This window comes from Dromaius novaehollandiae, chromosome 2 (genome assembly GCF_036370855.1).
Source record: "Dromaius novaehollandiae isolate bDroNov1 chromosome 2, bDroNov1.hap1, whole genome shotgun sequence".
Lineage (NCBI taxonomy): Eukaryota > Metazoa > Chordata > Aves > Casuariiformes > Dromaiidae > Dromaius > Dromaius novaehollandiae.
In genome coordinates, this window is record NC_088099.1 from 76721666 (window position 1) to 76741508 (window position 19843).

The 19843-nt window shown below is 40.0% G+C and overlaps 1 protein-coding gene across 4 annotated transcripts in view; it reads left to right on the forward strand.

Annotated features, from left to right (window-relative positions):
* Positions 1-19843, forward strand: part of LOC112989253 (uncharacterized) — a 177713-nt gene that overhangs the window by 111 nt on the left and 157759 nt on the right. For 2 of the 4 annotated variants that reach the window (XM_064506778.1, XM_064506781.1), the window contains exons 2-13: positions 1058-1135; positions 4346-4414; positions 4933-4963; positions 7039-7098; positions 7541-7621; positions 8350-8486; positions 10275-10397; positions 12534-12576; positions 13681-13800; positions 14685-14820; positions 16604-16649; positions 17064-17123. In XM_064506778.1, the coding sequence (XP_064362848.1) occupies positions 1085-1135; positions 4346-4414; positions 4933-4963; positions 7039-7098; positions 7541-7621; positions 8350-8486; positions 10275-10397; positions 12534-12576; positions 13681-13800; positions 14685-14820; positions 16604-16649; positions 17064-17123 (957 nt within the window). In that variant the 5' untranslated portion in view covers positions 1058-1084. Of the gene's footprint in view, positions 501-1057; positions 1136-4345; positions 4415-4932; positions 4964-7038; positions 7099-7540; positions 7622-8349; positions 8487-10274; positions 10398-12533; positions 12577-13680; positions 13801-14684; positions 14821-16603; positions 16650-17063; positions 17124-19843 lie in introns of all 4 variants that reach the window. The other 2 variants (XM_064506779.1, XM_064506780.1) reach the window with 2 other exon arrangements.

Sequence of the window (19843 nt, forward strand, 5' to 3'; positions counted from 1 at the left end):
GTGACTTTGCTGCTTCGCAGCGCCCGCTTCATGGCTCATCTCCTTCCGCTGGCGTGGGGGTTTCAACCCCCGGCCCCAGCCTTCCCATGCTTGCCCTGGGGCAGCCTGGTTCCGCGCATCAAGGGGCGTCGTTCCCGCCCGCGCCGTGTGCCCCCGCTGCCCTCGCGCGGGGAGAGCGGCGCTGGCTGCCGTTGGCGCGTAACGGCGGATGCGCGAGAGCGGCTCTTGGGAGCGATAAATCTCCCGCTGACACTCCCCCCCCCCGTGTAGACTGAGGAGGAGAGGTTGCTGGCGCCCACTTTTGCGGCAAGAGTCGCCTCTCAAGTGGGTCTGTGGGAAGGAGCCCGTTCAGGCACGGGGGAGTGCCTGCAGCCACCTGCGCGCCAGGTTCCGTCGGTATCTGCGTGCTTCCTGCGTCGGGGCCGTGGGTGCAGCGGTGGTCGGGCAGCAGGAGCAAGTGGGGTGTCATTCCTGGTGACGCTGGCACCGTGTGCCTTCCGGTGAGCTGGGAGTGTCGGCGCGGCCACCTTGCCTTATCGCCCTGGGTCACATCCGCGGGCGGCTCCGGGGCCGGCTCGCTCTCTGTGTGCCTCTGGTTGCAGAGGGCTTATAGCTTTGGGCCCTCCTGCCTGAAAGGTCGGGAGTGGGAGCATGCTTGTGAAGGAAAACTGCCCTTAATGTTGTTATGAATAAGCACTTGGGGCTCTGCATGCCTAGCTGTTGTTCCTGTGTGTAATCTGTTCATGTATGCATCTGAATCCCAGGCAAGAAAGGGAGGCGTTAAATAATTTGAATTTGTTTTGTTTGAAGGTGTATGGCTTTCTTGAGGGAAACTCTTGGAAATGAATTATTTTCTTTCCACACTTCACTCAGCTCTCAAGCTGTAAACAGAATCATGTTCTCTTCAAAAATATCGTTATTAGTCTTGAGATTTAAAGGTTTAGTGTGACTGAAGATGAGACATAAGTTTAAACTAACACTTAAGTGGATGGAACAAAAATTCGAATGGTTTTGTGAAGCTAAAATAATAGTTTGTAATCTTCTTGTATTTTCCTAGAGATTCCGTATCATCTAAAGATCAAATATGGATCCTGAAGCTGAGATAAAGAAGCAATTAAATCCTTTCTACTGCAATGTAAGTATTCTTTACTGAAAATCTTAACTAATACAAAGTAGTTTTGCTAGAAAAAATTGGACTGAACCAAGTCTGAACTAAGTCTGAACTCTTACTGTTTTTTCTTTTGAGCAAGATTAACACTGAAGTAGTATTCTGTTTCTTCTTGGAAATCTTTGAACCTGTTTTGGGACTGATAATTCCTTCCCTACCACCTTCACCTTCTGAAAGGAGGAAAATTTCTAGTTGTGAGTACAGAATAACAGGATAGCTGAAATCTGTCATCCTTCACTTAGTGGGAACCTGTTTAGAACAGCAATTGGTTACAACTGATAGGGTCTGTAGAGCAGCTTTGCATTGCCAGTTCCTTCTTATCTGCCTCTAACTTGCTGCCAGCAGTGGGCTTCCCCAAACTAATCCCCCTAACTTCCTTGTGTATGTTTTTTATGGAGAACTTATTTTGAGGGAGGAGGTATTTTACAGTTCTTCCTCCACTTTTAGCCTTTGTCTCTTAATTCTGCTACCACAGTGCTGAGGCAAGTGGTTCCCAGATATCTTGGCTTCTTTCAGCTTCTTGATCCAATGCATCGTATTTTGGAAGCTGAAGTGAAGCGCTGGCAATGCGCTGGGTATGTGTGTAGTATGTGGCCTTAGCAGGTAAGCAAGATCTTGAAGGGGCTTTGGCTTCTAGCTAGAGTCCAGTGATACAGGCTTCTTGCTGTTTTCTCTGTTTAAAATGTTACGTTTTTAAACTATAACTGGTTTTAAAAAGCATCACTGGTTTGAATTTGAAGGAAACAAGGGCAACTTCAGTTATTGTACTGACTCTGCTCCTTGCTGAAAACCAGTGAAAACTATAGCTATGTTTAAATCAACTTGTGACTGTGTTGGTTTGGTGGCTTACTTATCATCTTAGTTTTAGAATATCTCCATTTTTAACCTACATCAATTTTCATCTGTCTAGTAGACCTTATTGCAGAACATTCTTGCAACAGTGTTGCCTTTGTGCTCTCTCTTTTTTTGGTGTAACTTCCGTATATTAATTATTTTGTGAGATCCCTGTGAACTTAAAAATTCAATAGTTGCCCTATTTCCTGACACCATGAGAGGCAGTATCTGCAGAGGCTGCTACAGTTAGTGAACTTCAGAATCCTAAGTAACACATAACTGTAAAGTCTCTTGCTGGTGTTCTGCAAATACAAAACTTGTTAACATGCATAGTTTTTTAGTTATAGGTTATAGCTGTTAATGCTATGTGAGCTACCTTGTAAGAGGCCATGACAGTTGTTCCCATCCCAATGTATAACTTTATTTATATAACATTTTATGTATAATCTTAATATTCATTCCTTTCCTTTAGTTTCTCCAGGGCAATATCCTGTTAGAGGCAAGCCTGTGCATCTACCTGCTGAGCATCGTTATTTGAGCAGGGACAAATAAGAATGCTGAAGTATATGCTGTGATCTAACTTCTTCCTTTGTAGTCCATTAGAGGTTCACATAAAAAGATATTTTCACATTTTTTTAACTAGATATAAGGCAAGAAGGAAAAGATTCTGTGTGCCTCCTTGTTTTTTAGGTTTTCTGAGGTGCCTCTTGTTTTTCAGAGTGCTGATATACTGCCAAAACACAGATACTAACTTATTTGAGCTAGTAGAATCCGTATTAGAATGGTCAGTGGGGTTTGGGATTCTGTTCAGCTCTTTGGCTACTGCTAGACTCAGTCGTCTTGTATTCCTGGATTTAGCAGGCCTCCAGTATCATGTAAGAGTGAGGGCTGTGGTGCAATCTTGCATCCTAGAGCATGTGCTTTTACATGGCTTTCCTTTACCATGGAGCCATTTTGCTGAAAGCAAAGGGAGGAACCTCCTGCTCTTTACTGCCTTCAGCTGTATTAAACTGCTGCTTCAGGTTCTGCATGTTTGTGGTGTTGCCACTAATTGGTGGATAGGAATGCTGGTACTAGAGACTGAAAACTCTGGTGCTGTATTGGGGGATATGGGAATCTTGGACACAGGTTCCATATTGAAGTACAGTGTAAAGGACGTGACTGTCTTGTGGAGTTGTAGTTTATAGTCTGGCACTTGAAAGAAGAATGTGTAAGCCAGAAATACATGGTTAGGGTGTGGTAGGAGGATGAAGCTCTTGCCATGTAACCTTTTTTGAATAGGACTTGCACAGTTGGGAAGCCTTTCTGCCTTAGCACCTTGATCATATTCTAGTTTTGTATATTGCAGATTTTTAAAAGTGCATATAAAGAGTTATGTTTTCACTTCTCCCTAAAAATATATTTTGGGGGTGCTGTTATTGTCCTTGTATGTGCACATATCTGTCAAGCTTGTTTTAGTCCCAGATAAAGACCACTTTATGCAAGCTCAATGGACATGGAGAAGACAGAACCATTCTTCTAAAAGGATGCAGGGAGCAGGAATGCAAAAAAGTCATAGGAATGTAGGGAACTGGGTGTTAAGAAGTTAGTGCTGTATATGCAACAGATGCATTGAAAGCTTTTGAAAGAATTTAAGAATCTAAAGCTGACTTTGCTCTTCTAAGGCTTGAATTACTTTACTGCTTCTCTGCTGGAGATAATGGGAAGATGCATTAAGACCAGAAATTTTTTATTATTAGAGCACTTACGTGGATGTTTCATGCACTGTGCAAGGACAAAGATACCTACTAACTCATTTCACTTTATATCAGTTTGTTTGTCTTTCTCTTTCCTGAAGTAATACTGGAGTCAAACACAGTCTGCTGTCTTTGTCATGTTTGACGTGTGTATGTGTGTGTCAGGAACCAGCTTTTAATAATGAAAATAATCTTAAAAATAGTATGTTTCTAAATAAAGGCTTTTTTTTTCTTAAAGAGGAAGATTAAATTGCAGCTCCTGATGGCAAAAAACCTAAATACTGTGGTTTTCAGGTTTGTTGTTGTTTTTAGACATCTTAGATTTTTAGGGGAAGAGAAGAATTCTGGCCTGCATTTGTTCATTCACATGAACTTAGACCTGATTTCTTCTGCTCCTGTTCTGAATTGGCCCAGCCATAAACCGGCTGTGATTGGAAAACTGTATGCTTGTGAGTGGGGCAGGCTCCTAATCGCTTGTTTTTAGAGGAATAGTACTTTAATAGAATTTATATAAACTGACATTTAGGTAAGAGATTTATTTTGATATCAGCGGTATTCTTGCTGTTTGCATGCTATGCTAGAAATATTTCTTTTCTTTTTATTCTAGATCTGCAAAATCTGGTGTGCTTCTGCATTAAACTTGCAGACTCACTTCCTTGGATTCAAGCACAAGACAGTAAGATCAGTTTTTGAACTTGCCTTTTGTCAGATTTTATAGATTTATTTAGCAACAGACCGGTGGATGTAGAATCTATTTTTATGTAGTTTTTCAAAATGTGCAATTTCAGATGTTTAGCTAGTTTTGTCACTTTACTATGTTTATTACAATAAAATAGAACTTAGTTTTGTACACTAGTACTGTCAGAAAAAGTTGTTGCAGCCTTGTGTCTTGTATTCTGAATTACTAAGGACAGAATTCTTGCTTCAGAATTTATGGCTGTTTGATAAATGCAGAATGAGATTTAAATAATAGGTAATTTAGGGGAAAAGTCTTGTATATATTTTTCTGTTTAATGTAGTTATCTATTCAGGTGTTACTGTTAGTCTAATTAATTTGATTAATAGTTAAGCCTTTGCATTGTTACCTTTGAGTATTAAGTGTCTTTCCTCCCTCCTTCTCTCTCCCCCCTCCTTGGGGGTGTGTGTGTGTGTGTGTGTGTGTGTGTGTGTGTGTGTGATGACTTGGTAAATAAGGTTGAAGAAGCACTGAAAGCTCATGGCATTGGTAAGTGCAAAAATTTTTACTTCCTACTCTGTGCCTTTCTCCCTTGCTTCAATTTAGATGTTTATGAAATAAAAAAAATAAATGACCTTCTCAGAATTATACTTTAAGACCTGTCCTATGTTCTTTAATGATGTAACTATATAATCCTACAGAAATCAAACAGTAATGTGTGTAAGGAGCATGCAAAGTTTGTTTAAGATATACTAGCTACAATACTAATGATCACCTACATTAAAGTTTTGAGAGGCCTCAAAGAATTCAAGACCTTCGAAGCCTTCAAGTTTTAAAATACGCTAAAATAGATTCTTCTGAAAGTATGTAGAAATGTTTACTGTAGGTACTTTATATTTGACTTTAGAAAGAGCTTATTAAAAATTTCTTTGTTAGCTAAAACAAAGTATTTTTAGTAGGTTTAATAAATCATTAAAATTTCCCCAGGTCTATAAGAACTGATTTAGTGCCAATAAAGTGAAGACATAACCATTTTCATCATTGTTCTCCTACTTTTGTTTCACAATGCACCAAAAATGTATTTTTTGAAATACATCTTGAAATACAGTTTGAAAGTTGTGGTCCAGGTATGCATAGGCATTGCACCTAGCGAGTCTGAGGTATTATGTCCTGTAAATAATGACTATAAAGCAAAACACAAATAGATTAAATATTACTAGCCTGGATACCCTGAAACGTTTACAGGTAAATTAGTAGACACTCATCATGTCCTTTTTTGAGTTGTTACGTCAGAGTTTTAGTGACTAGAATATGCTCCGTGCTATTATAGTCTTTTTATCTTTGTAATGCTTGAATTTCTTTTCCTTTTACTCTCTTTACTCTCATTTTTTGTTAAGGTCATTTCAGAAGTTTGGTGGTGAAGCAGCAAGTATGAACAATCATAGAATTTACAGGAATGAGCTGGGACCTTTGCTTGTCGTAAAGACGATCTAGTTTGTAACTTAAATAATCCAAAAGAGCTTTCATGAAGACTGTAATCAAAACTTTTGAGACTCTTTCTGATGCAGTTGACTAGCTTAAATCATTCCTACTACCATCATCTATTTAGCATTTATTGTGAATCTCAGGCTCTATTTCTTACCAATATCGGTTGTTTTGTAATAGATCACTTTCAACAGGAGAATATCAGGATCAGCTTTTGGTGGCAGGAAGGTGCTTAGGAGACAAAAAATGCAGGTTGCTTTCCAGGTTTGCCCTTAAGCAGCATTGTTTCATGCACTGTAGGTGTTTTTTTGGTGGTAGAATGCTGAGCTTTTTCCTGTTCTTTTTGTTGTCCTATAGTGCATTAATGTGTTAACACCCTTTCTAAGGAATAGCAGCTTGCTTCCTTTGTGTGTTTGGCAGGCACTCCCAAACACAGACACCCCCCCTCCCCCCTGCAGAACATGTCATGTGGTCATCTCTGTCCCCTGCCTTTCTTGAGGGTCTGCAGCCCCAGCCCTCTCACATCATGTGCAGACAGAAGAAATATTTGATTGGAGAAGGGACAGCTGCTGAGCTCCTGAAAAAGACAGAAGGGTTATTAAGTGCCCTGGCAGACAGCATGTGGGCCAGCAATTTAAGCATGTTCAGTTTGGGGGGTTTAACTGAATTGTTGTGATGTATTGACTTAAAGTAGCTCCAAAATTTATGAAAGGAAGCTTTGTTCATTATAGAATGAAAGGTATTTGCATTGTGATCAATCAGTGAGATTTTTCCCTTGTAACAGGTTGTTTTCTATATAAATTAAATTACAGCCAAAATTACTCACAATTTAAGCCACTATTTAATGATTTAGTAGTGTGATATTTGTTTAAACCCATGTTGTAAGGTAAGTTGTGGCTTGGTTAGTCTTCCTCTGTGCTTCGCTGAATTGGCCGACATTAAATAGATTTGTTTTTGTTGGATGTAAATGTTCTTGGTCCATTTCTTGCCAAAAAAATCTCACAGTACATTGAAAACTAAACATAACTTACTTATCTCAATAGAAGCTCAAAGAATGTTTTAAAAACATCTATTCTCATGCCAAATCAGTTTTGTTCTTAAAATTTTATTTTCACTTTTTTTTTTTTTTTTGTTGTTAGTTAAAACTGCAAGTGGCTTAGGGGAGCAAGTAAATGCACCTGTAAAACTTCCTGATTATGGTAAGAATGTTTAAAGTATTAAAACAAAAAAGTAATAATTTTTTTAATAAAAGGTGGAAATAAATCTTTCTACATATAGTGTTACAAGTGATGTTTATACCTTACAGATCATTGGGAATTCATTTCTTTTCATTGTATTTTCCATCTGTAGTAATATTTTATAATAATACTTGGAACAATACTTGCAAACAAAATGCTATAAAAAGAGTGAAAGTCAGATTTTGGGGATAATGCTTCACAATAACTGACTTAACTTGTGATATGGGGCCCTATATGAGCAGGGATCCAGTTGAATCTGAACTTCTTAGCATGCCTCGTCTACTTCAAAGTTTTTCACTTCATTTTTTTGAATTTTTTCTTGTGACCTGACTCGAGACTATGAAGACTGATAGCTGGATGATGTGGGATTATTTTAAAAAGAAAAAATTGCTTCTATTTACAGTGCAAACTGAGCCAGAGGGGTTTCATGGACGGACCTTGGAAGAACAGCTTAATACATGTAAAGATACAGAACCTGCACTTGGTGAGGGGTTTTAATACTATAATTGCTTGCTTGTGCGATGTATACATTTGTAGACCATTGAGTAACTCTTTAAATGTAAAATTAGAGAATGTGTAGTAAAATCTTATTAAATTTACCTTGAATATCTTTTAAAGTGGTACAAAAATGACTCATCTTAGTGAAAAAATTACTGGATTTAGCATTAAATATTTTTGATATCCACATGTTGAGAGCATGGTCTTAGAAACAACCTAAAGTTACAGACTTTGAGGGAGACTTTGACTTTAACGAGCGTTACTATTACTTGTAATGTAGTTGCAGACCTTTCAAATTGCCCATTCTGTTGAGAGAGGGGAGAGTGGAGTGGGCAGGAGAGATGTGGACTACATGGGCATGTATTAGAATGTGTAAAAACACATTTTATTCTAAATAGGTATGACAGAATTATTGCTAATAATTTTTGAAAGTGATTTTTTGATTGTTCCAAGTTCTGGGTGGTAAACATGAGGCATCTTAGAGGAGTTCATATTTATAACTTTGGTGCTTAGGAGCACTAGACACCCAAAAGCTAAAATAACTGATGTTTTTGAGAATCTTGATTCATGTGTCTGGTGTGTAATAAGAATAGTTTACTTTAATATCTGTTTTGTAACTAGCACTGATTATTTGTTTCTTGGATGCCAAAACATAAAATGGATCGTTTCAATAAACATCAAATTTCCTAACTTTTTTTTTTTTAATAAACACAGGGCTTAATTATATAATTGAATATCGATCAAAAGACAATTTCCCTTTTCTCTATGAATGTCAACTGTGCCACTGTAAAACAGGACTGAGTAACATGTTCATGCATGTTTATGGCTCCAAGCATAGACTGGCATACCTGGTAAGTTTTTTTTTTAGAGTAAAAGTGTTCTTCTGATGTAATGGTTTAAATAGAGAATGTGCTAGTCATTCTTTGATTAAATTTTTTTTTTTTTTAAGCTCTCATATAAGGTTTTATGAAAATGGCTGTTTGTGTTACAGCCATGCAGCCTGGTTTATACTCTAAATGGATTTAAAATTTGTCACGTCAGTAATGTGTATGCCTGTCTGTTGCTGACATTGAGTTGTCAGCTTCTTTTGTTTTTGTTGACCAGAAATGCCAGTAATAAAATCATAAAATGGCTAGAAATAGGTTTTTCAAAAACAAAACTTTGTATTATCTTAAAGAATTGGATCAATGAAAAAATTGTTTTGTGTTGCAGATGCTTTATAGCTATGTTCCCTTTTAGTCTGAAGGAACATGATACGTATTGGACAGAGTCTATGTCCAGGAAAAAACTCAAGTGTTTTATTCCCGGTTTTGTGGCTGGGCGAGCTATGTAACTTCTGTGCCTGTTTTCCACTCTAAATGTTTGCAAAACTCTTAATGTTCCTTTCGGTCCATGAATGTTTAAGTACATTTTGCTTTGAATGTTTATTTTTTCAGTGTATTTGGTGAAATGGCACTGCCCAGTTTTTGAATGTTTACCTGAATGTATTTGTTTAGGATGGGCTTTAACAAAATGGAGAAAGCAGTACTTTGAAAAGTATTTCATAATTTTTCATAAAAGATTTGCTCAGAGGTGGTGTCATCCCATGTACGCTGAAGTCGTAAGCTGTCAAGTTCAGCCGATTCAGCTGGATATGCTGAGTGAGACTCGTATTGCTGGTTTTCATGTCTGTAGCTCTTTTATTTCTTGGTTACTTTGGACTCTGTTTCTAGCAGTGCTGAATCTTATGCTTGTTTACTGCATGTCTGTTATTCTTAAAATAATTCAACAAGGACAACTGTTAAATACTGCACCTGGGTTGGCTGCAGCAGGATAGGCAGGAGACTAACTGGCTGGAATTTGCTCTCCTGAAAAGGAGCTGGGGGTCATGGTGGAGAGCAAGCTGAAGATGAGTAAGTAGTGCACCCCAGCAGTTATGAAGGCTAAGAGCAAACTGGGCTGCATTAAAAGGAGTGTAGCCAATAGATCAAGGGAAATGATTATTCCTCTGTAGTTGATATTAGTTAGACCATATTTAGAATTGTGTGTCCACTTTTGTGCTCCCCAAAACAAGAAACATATCAAATCTAACAAGTCCAAGGGAGAGCTGCCCAGATGATCAGGGGGCTGGAGCGCTTGCCCTGTGAAGAGAGGCTGAGGGAAATGGGTTTGTTCAGCCTTGAGAAGAGAGGCTTCAGGGAGATCTAGTAGCAGTATTCCAATACCTCAGAGGAGATTATTGAGAAGACAGAGTACAGAGGTGCATGGCAGAGGATAAATTGAAACATAAATTGAAAGAGGAGAGGTTCCTGCTTGACAGAGAAAGTTTTCCACTGTGAGGACAGTCAAGCATTGGGGCAGGTTGCCCAGACAGACTGGAATTTCTGACCTTGGAGGCTTTCAAGACCCAAGCAGACAAAGCCATGGGCACTGGGATCGGAGTTCAGCTTTGAGCAGCAAATTGGACCGTTCAATTATTCTGTGATTCCATACATAAAAATTTTAACAAGTTCTGTTTCTTGTATATACAAGTTGATTTTTCTCCCATGATTATTAGCTTTGCTAGGTCTGAAAAGGGGGCCATAGGATAAAGTGTGACTTCCAAGATTTGCATTTCTTTATTTTCTAGAAACAACATTATCCATTTCCTTATTTTCTAGAAACAACATTATCCTGAGATAGCAGAATCTGATGAAGTTAAAGGTAAAGGCTCTGAACTGAACAGAAAAATTAGGCAAGTTGCATTAACAGTTGAGAAGAAAGAAGGAAGAAAACAAATAAAGGTACATTTCTTTAAGAATTCCAGAAGTTGCATATTTATAAATAAACTAAAAGTAATTGCTTTTATGATGGGGAGATCTACTTGGGATGGTAGACAAATTTTGCTTTCTTCACCTTCACTAAAAATGCTTTTTGTCTTATTTTTAATTTTTCTTCCAAGATTACTCTGGACACCATTTTCCATTAGTCACTCAATCATAAGTATTTTTCTTGTTTGGAATAATATTCATGTCACCTGAGTTTATAGAAATAGGTGTTTGGAGTGTACAAATACAAAATACCTATATTAATGCTTAATAAATTTCTGGCTGGGGCATGTATGCATGTGGAAAATACTTATTTCATTGTTGCTAGGAAAATACCTTTATGACTTTTTCTTAATTAGTTTCTGCTTTGTTAGCACCCTGTGGCAATTCAGAGGAACCAAATAGAAATCCTGCCATTACAAAGGGAAGAGTGGGAATTTACAGGTGAACATGGTTTTATCAACAGTGTCATGGCACTGTAGGAGCACTATGAGCTTAAATTCTTGTGGAGCTGCACCCTTAGAAGCATGTTCTTGTGGAAATATCTTCATATTGCTTTCTGTTGTTGATGATTTCACTGTAATAGTGTTTAGAAATGTTTACAACCGGTGTCTGGCCAGGATATTGGCACAAATTCTCCTTGCGGTGAACCTTACCAGATTATGACAACTTGACTCATGTGCTTAGTGTTCTTTATGCTATACACTGAAGTTGTATTCTGTATCAATTTAAGTGTCTGTCAACAGCCTGCTTGTTAAGCAGTGTTCCTTGGTGGCAAGGTCTCTTGTCAATGCACTTAATTTGTGCTGGCTGTGTCTTGGTTTCAAAGTGGTTTTCACAATATTACTTGGCTTTAATCTCATTAGGATTTGTCCATCTGAAAAAGATTCATGTTTCTTCTTGTAGTTTCACAATTGGGCTAAAGGATGAGAGCTTTTATTGATACCATTCTTTTTTGATTAAAAAGGTATGGGCATATAGGAAGATGAAGGCTTTCTTCCAGAGTGAATGAATGCTTTGCTCCTTAAGGCTTAAAATAGTATGATTCTTTTTTTATTAACCTGGTATGCTGCAACTTGTGGAGATCGTTAAAGATGAGACGTGTAGAAGAGCACGTCCTGAATTTTAAACCCTGCCGAATGGAGAATGGGGAAAGAAGGGTAGAAGGGCAAAATCCTTCTACCTTAGCCTCTAGTTTCGACATCTGTTAAAAGAATCGATAAGCATCACTTGTGTACAGGACGAAAACTTTGCTAAATTATGCAGGGCTTGGCTTTCAGCAAAGTTACAAGTGCTTAAATCTGAGATTTGTTTGCGTACGGGCTATTCGTGTTTGGAGGCAAATCTACAACATGACATGTGATTAATATTCTTTCAGCCTGTGTATGGAAATCAAATTGTGTATAAATATTTGTTCAGTAAATGTGTCTAAATATATGTTAAAAATTTATGGGAAACAAAGCCATATTTCTGCTCTATCCTACATGATGTAAATATTACCGTAGTAAGAAAAAAAAGGGGGGGGGGAGAGATTTCAGATCCTCAACTTCAATCGATCTGGATATCTTTTATTTTTAAACTCTGTTCCAAAGAAAACACGTGACTATTGATTTGACTGCTTTGTTGACCTAGCTATCTAATTCAAATTTCCTATAGACTCAAGACTGTATATTTTACTTAATTATTTCTGTATTCATGAATATAGAAATAATTAATTCCATCTATATTTTGTTTTGTTTTTTCAGGGACAGCTTCATTGCTCCCACAGCAAATCCATCCTTGATTTAATGAATTCTTAAATAGACGGTGCATAACCCATTACCAATTGAACTGGTATATTTAGTGAAAGCATCTACTTAATTTTCTTAGCTCTAGCAAAAATATTTCATTGCAATAGATAAGTGTTCAAGTAAATGGCTTTTTGAATATCCATCAGGGTGTTACATTTATCTGCTTGACACTACTGGTTCTCTCCCTCCCCCCTCCCTCCCCCCTCCCCCTTCCCCCCTCCCTCTCTCTCTCTCTTTTTCTTTTGTTTAAAGACAAGTATTTAATGAAGTACGTAATAATTTTATCCACAGAATAGTTAACATAAGTGGACTTTATTTTTAGGTTGTTATGGATGTTCCAAGTATGAGGAGAAGATGGCAAGAATGTAAGTATGTGCTCAGTGGGAGGTAAGTTTAATTTTCCTAACTTGAGTAAACCCCCTTTGACCTAGGGCAGCTTAATTTAAGGGCAAATTGAAAGATTTGGTCAGTAATTATATTATTATATTTCCTCTCCTCCTTTCCATCCCAGCCCCGGTACTTCTAAGCCCTCTTTGCTTCCCAGTATTCCTTACTTACAATTTCTTTTTATCTGATTATCGGCTGTAGTCCCTGCAGGGTCGGCTACTCATCTGCATTCTGGTGAACTGGGCAAAAGGAGCAGACATGTTGTTGAAGCTCTATGTGTACATTTAATTTGCAGTCTAGAAAGACAGGTGGAATACTTGAAGTGCAGCCACAGCTCTTACCTGTGAAAGAAAACTTATTCCTGTTTTACCAGCCATTGGTTCTCATAAAGCTGTAGGAATGTAGTATCAGTAAAATTTCTCCGATATTTAATCTGTCATACTTGTATGTCATCCAGATGGACAGACAGTACAAATGCATGCTTATTTAGGAAATGGCTAAACATTGCAACAGGACATTCTCACAGTTGCATGGAAGTAGAGATTTGAATTAAAACTAAAACGCTTCATTTTACTGCAGTTTATATGTAAACTATATTTTTAAAATAGCTCAATAAAACTACTGAGAAGATTATTTTTGTAATTGTCAAGATTAGCAGTGTCATGCTTTGAATAGAAAAGATAACCATTTTGAATCTAGGAAGGTGTTTTGAAACAAGTTGAATTTATTAAAGTGGGGTTTATTCACTGTGAGCTTTTGGTTAATGTATCTAATTTTGCATAAGGCTATGTAGCATTCTGCTAAGTTTTTAGTATTTACATCTTTTCAGAAAGAAATTCATATATATATTTGACCAATACCAGGGTGTAAAATATTTAAAACTTCTCTTACTAATCTGTAGTTCCCATTATATATGCAGTTACATAATGTTTTTGAAATTATTCTTAATGTTTGGAACTAATAATGCAGAGAAACACCACTAGTTAAATTTTTTCAAATGCACTTTTAGAACCCCTATAAATTTTTTTTTTAACCTTTGTGAAGAAATGTCAGTTTTGCTATATATCAAGCATGTTTACTAGATCCTAATGCAGATGACAGCTGTTCAAAAGCTAAAGTTCAGCATATGGATACATCAGTTAGCAGTGAAGAAAAAGCAGATGGTAAAAATATGGATGAGCAATTGCCAGAATCTAAGCAAGGTAAGAGGAAAAGGACACACTGTGTGTGTGTTTCCTTTTTTTTTTTTTTTTTTTTTTTTTTTTTTTTTTTTTTTTTTTTAAACTTCTACCATTATATTGATTAATATTTACTCTACATGTGTGTTTATAACTTCTATAGGCATGTTCAGCATATTTGCAGAGTGTGTGGATGGGTTTGGGTTGGGGGGGGAGGGAGAATGTTCCTAATTTTGGCAAGGAAAACTCTCCAGATTTATTTAAAATTACACTGTTGTTATAGCCAAATACTTTAGAACGTAAACAAGGCAAGATTCAAAGTAGGAGTTTATAGTGTAAGTATTACTGGGTGAAGGAGCACAGAGAGTGTTTGGGTGTGTAAGCCACTCTTCTGTGGCAAGAAAAATTAGGGAGGCTTTCTGCTGTATTTTTTGTTTAAGGCATGCAAAGAAATACAAAAGATACAATGATTAAAGGACCCGGTAGATTCTGGATTGATTTTGTTTGTTTGAACCACATCTAAAATACATTACTAATGCATATTTTCAAAAAAAAAAAAAAAAAAAAGGCAGAACTAAATATAAAAATGAGTGAACATTGTGTAAATGAAGAAACATCAAAAGTTACCATTTGACTGTAGGGTTAAAGTCAAAGGAGAAATGAGGGTTCAGTCTAAATGCATTATAATTATTTTCATCTAGAATATTTCTGATCAGAAAATATATTGTGCTTCATGGCTGAACAAAACTTGATATTTATATTCAGTTTTTATTTTATTTCTTAGACATACTATACCTTCATCATCAGTATGTATTTCTGGTGTCTTTTAAAAAGATTCTAAGAAAAGACCACTTTTGAAATAAAGTATTGGAAAACTGTTACCAAATCTACCTTTTCTCTTGTTTCAGATGAAAAGAATGCTCTAAAGGAGGAGAGAAGTCAAAGCGAGCAGGCGAAGCCAGATGAGAAAGTTGAAGCTAATAAGGCTATTGGAAGTAGCAAAGGCAACAAGACCGAAGAAGGCAGCGCAGGCAACAATTCTGAGTAAATTTAAAGGTTTTTTTTTTTTCTTCCCCTTTTTTTTAAATTTTCTAAGAAAAGTGTTGCGGATGATGACTATATTGGATTTGCATAGAGAGTGCTGTGAGAGAGATGTGTCCTGCAGTAGTAAAATGCTTGTCTTCTGAAATTGTGCTTGGCTGTAAGCTTCTCTCATCAACAGAAAAGCTGCTGTAAAGTGACCTCAGATTTTGCTCTGTGTTTAACTGCGTTAAATCAGCTGGTGTGTGAGGGGATGTCTTCAGTGTCAGTCATTCGTGCAACACCAGGAACTGCAGCAAATCATTTGATACGGACTATAAGTGCATCAGGCCAAACATAAGACTGTTCCAGCAGTTAGTTCTTTGATACTGTTCTAATGACATTCTCTTGGGATGTTTGTTAACTTCAACTCAGTTATATCTCTGTCAGACATGCAGAGCTAATATCTTTTGTTTGTTTACTGTTACTGAGTAAAAGCAGCGATTTTCTTCTTGAAAACTTCTAACCATTCTATGGAGCAACTGTTAAGCAGATGGATTAATTGAAACCAGATTCAAGTCCAGGCTTTCGAATCTTAATGTTTGCTTCATTTGTCTGGCTTTCAAATAACTGTAACAGTTTTTAATCTGAGGAGTGAACTAGTTTATGAAAGCACTGAACATAAAGAATTAATCAAAGCTTAAACCTCTCCACCCAGATAGATAGACAGAGTGCTGTTGTCTGATTCTGCTTGAAACTGATCCTCACTGTGAAGTCCTGTACTATAGGTCTTAAGAACAGCATCCTTTTACAAAGTCACTGCAGGTTGGTTTTTTTAAGCCAGCTTTTGGTTAGATCCTGGGTACCTGCGAGTAGCCAGGTGTTTAAATGAGAGACTGATTTGGAGGTTATAGTTACTAAAATAGAATTTCAGCTTTTTCCTTTACTGTTTGTTTTTGTGAGACTTCGGAGAGAAATGAATTCAACGTATGGCTTCTTAAAAGGAATAAGATCAGATTCTCCTCTGACAGCAAGAAGTCAAATGATGTTTCCACTTAAAGATTCTGCAACATCTGTCTGAGAATTTCTAGTTATTGTTAATTTCTTTGTAGTGAAATTCTGCAGACAGAGTCATCTGTAGGTGAAAGTTATTTTATTTGGAGTTTAACTACATCGTCTGCTTTTTCTACACATTTGACTCCTAAGATAGATTTCAGGGAAAGTGACTTAGGCTTGGCTGTCATATGGTATTGACTGCTTAACCACTCTCTGGGTTGATGCAGCATGTGTCTCTAATTTTTTGTAATGGTTCCTAGGCTTGCAAAAAGGATGGAAGGCATTATTATAGTTGTAGTTGCAGAACAACAAAAATATGGATAAGCAACTTTTAGCCATATGAAAATCTGGGGCTACATTATGAAACACTTCTTTTTATAACTGAGTTTTTTGTAAAGGCAAATTTGCAAAGTGCTCATAAAAATCATGCTGTAATTAAGGGGACTTGTCTTTTTACAATGTATATAGAAAGCTTACAGTTTTTACTACCTATGCCAAACTTTTTGAGTTCTGGGTTTTAGAATGTAAGCACTTGCTAATTGCACTAAGAAGTTCAAATCAATTTATGAGGATGTCCAGGACCCCTGGGATTTCTGCAAGGAAATATGTGACCTTTTAGAGAATAGTTCAGCACTGTAGCATATCTGTAACGTAAACCGATTGTCAGTAGTGGCTGGCCGCGTATTCTTGATAAATCAAACAACTAGGTACTCTATGTATTTATAATATATATATATTTTTTAATCTTAAGGTGTGAGACCAATATACAATTGCAGGAAGGAAACGAGGAAGTGGAGGTGAATATTTACTCTGTTAATGGGTTGTTCCAGTTTCCAAATAGTTGAAGAAAAAAATATGATTGGCAATATTTGACATTTGCTTTTGCTTATTTACGTTGTTAACAGTATTTACTGGCAATAAATGAGCTAGAAGTTATTAAGCAGAGGAAAAATGTTTTGTTATTAGAAGTTCTTTTTGGCATGTATTCTAATCCTGGTGTTTTCTTCAAAATTTTTGCATAACTTGTCTGTAAAGACTAGTAAAATCTTGTTTAAAAATAAAATATATTGATATTTCAGTAGAAGCACACACAATCTATTTTGAGCAAGGAAACTAGAATAACCATAATAATAATAATTTACTTTTCAGTTTTCATTATGTAAATAGTGCACAAAATAGATCTCTGGATTTTTTTTTTTTATCTTAAACAGCAAGAAGTAACAGGAAATCCTGAAGAATTTACTAGCCAAGAAGAACTATTGGGATATTTGGTAAGTGTTACCTAGCAGTGCAATTTTTGAAAAGCTTTCACAGAATTACTAAGTTTAAAATGTAACAGGTAACATAAAAGCCAAAATGTAGGCAGTCGGCTAATCTAACAACGTATATTATCTGAGGGTAGCATTCAAAATAAAATCAATGTCAGTGGGATTTTAGGATTTTTTTGTTTGGTTTTTGTTATTAGTTTTATTTTTTTGTTCTGATATTAATGTCATTCCCTTCTCAAAGACTATATGCTGTACAACTCAGATAGATAGGACTCCCTCTAAGCTGAGGCCTCAAACCTTGCCCTCTACCCTAGCCCTAGCCTCAGCCACTAGTCCAAGCCCCTTCATGTTTGCCCCAGGCCAAGATAGCCCAGCCTCTGCCCGTGCCCACCTCCAGCCCCAGATGCCCCTGCCTCTGCCCTTGCCCAACTGCTGCCTAAGATGCCCCAGCCCGAGATGCCCCTACCTCTGCCCGTGCCCACCTCCAGCCCCAGATGCCCCAACACTAGATGTGCGTGCCTCTGCCTGTGCCCACCTCCAGCCCTAGATGCCGCTGCCTTTTCCTACCCCAGCCCTAGATGCCGCTGCCTTTTCCTACCCCAGCCCCAGATGCCCCAGGCCTAGACGCCCTTGCCCAAGCCCGTCCCTCGATGTGTGTGCCTCTGCTGTGCCCACTTCCGGCCCTAGATGCCCTAGCCCTTGCCCAACTCCAGAGGACCCTGCCTCTGACCTCCCCCAACTCCAGCCCTTTATGCCCCAGCCCTCGATTCCTATGCCCCAGCCCTAGCACTAGATTTCTGTGCCTCTGTCCTCAGTGCCCCAGCCCTTGATGCCTGAGGTCTCAATGCCCCAGGCTTAGATTCCAAAGCTTCTGCCCTTGCCCCATCCCTAGATGCCCTAGCCCTAGATTTCTGTGCTCTTGCCCTTGCCCCTGACCCTGCCCTAGATGCCCAGACCCTACTGTGCTATGCCTCTGCCCTTGCCCAGCCCCAGCGCTTGATGCCCCGGCCCTAGAAGTCCCAGGCCTAGATGCCGCTGTGTCTACCCTTGCGCAACCCCAGCCATAGATGCCCGTGACCTAGATGCCCCAGGCCTAGATGTCCCTGCCACTGCCCTTGCCCAACTGCCGCCCTAGATGCCCTTGGCCTCCATGCCCTAGCCCTAGATTCCTATGCCTCTGTCCTTGCCCCAGCCCTAGATGCCCCAGGCCTGGATGCCCCTGCCTCTCCCCTTACCCAGCTGTTGCCCTAGATTCCCCAGTGCTAGTTGCCCCATCCCTGGCCCTCAATTCCTGTGCCCCAGCCCTAGCCCCAGATTCCTATGCCTCTGCTCTTGCTGATGCCCCAGCCCTCAATTCCAAAGCTTCTGCCCTTGCCCTTGCCCCATCCCTGGATGCCCCAGCCCTAGCCCTAGATTTCTGTGCCCCTGCCCCCACCCTAGATGCCCCAGCCCTAGATTCCTATAGGCCCACCCTAGATGCCCTAGCCCTTGATTCCTATCCCTCTGCCCTTGCCCCAGGCCTGAATGCCGCAGGCCTAGATGCCACTGTGTCTGCCCTTGCCGAACTCCAGCCGTAGATGTCCCAGCCTCTGCCCTTGCCCATCTCGAGCCCTAGATGTCCCAGGCCTAGATGCCCCTGCCTCTCCCTTGCCCAAATGTAGCCCTGGATGCCCCAACCCTAGATGCCCCTGCCACTGCTCTTGCCCAACTGCCGCCCTAGATGCCCCAGGCCTCCATGCCCCAGCCCTAGATTCCTATGCCTCTGTGCTTGCCCCAGCCCTAGATTCTGCAGTCCTGGATGCCGCTGCCTCTGCCCTTGCCCCACTCCAGCCCTGGACACCCCAGCTCTAGATTCCTCTGCCCTTGCTGAACTCCAGCCCTAGAAGCCCTAGCCCTTGATGCCCCAGCCTCTGCCCTTGCTCATCTCGAGCCCTAGATGCCCGAGCCCTAGATGCCCGAGCCCTAGACACCCCAGCCTAGATGGCCCTGCCTCTGCTGTGCGCAGCTGCGGCCCTAGATGTCCCAGGCCTGGGTGCCCCTGCCTCTGCTCTTGCCCAACTGCTCCCCTAGATGCCCCAACCGTAGATGCCCCTGCCCTTGCCCAACTGCCGCCCTAGATGCCCTTGGCCTCCATGCCCTAGCCCTAGATTCCTATGCCTCTGTCCTTGCCCCAGCCCTACATGCCCCTGCCTCTGCCCTTGCCCAACTGCTGCCCTAGATGCCCCAACCCTAGATGCCCCTGCCCTTGCCCAGCTGCCACCCTAGATGCCCTTGGCCTCCATGCCATAGCCCTAGATTCCTATGCCTCTGTCCTTGCCCCAGCCCTACATGCCCCAACCCTAGATGCCTCTGCCCTTTCCCAACTCCAGCCCTTGGCCCCCAGTGCTAGTTGCCCCAGCCCTAGATGCCCTCCGTTCCTGTGCCCCAGCCCTAGCCCCAGATTCATACGCCTCTGCTCTTGCCCTTGCTCTAGCCCTCGATGCCCCAGCCCTTGATTCCAAAGCTTCTGCACTTGCCCTTGCCTCATCCCTAGATGTCCCAGCCCTAGCCCTAGATTTCTATGCCCCTGCCCTTGCCCCTGCCCTAGATGCCCCAGCCCTCGATTCCAATGCCTCTGCCCTTGCCCCAGCCCTAAATGCCCCAGGCCTAGATGCCACTGTGTCTGCCCTTGCCCTGCCCCAGCCCTCGATGCCCCTGTGTCTGCCCTTGCCCCACTCCAGTCC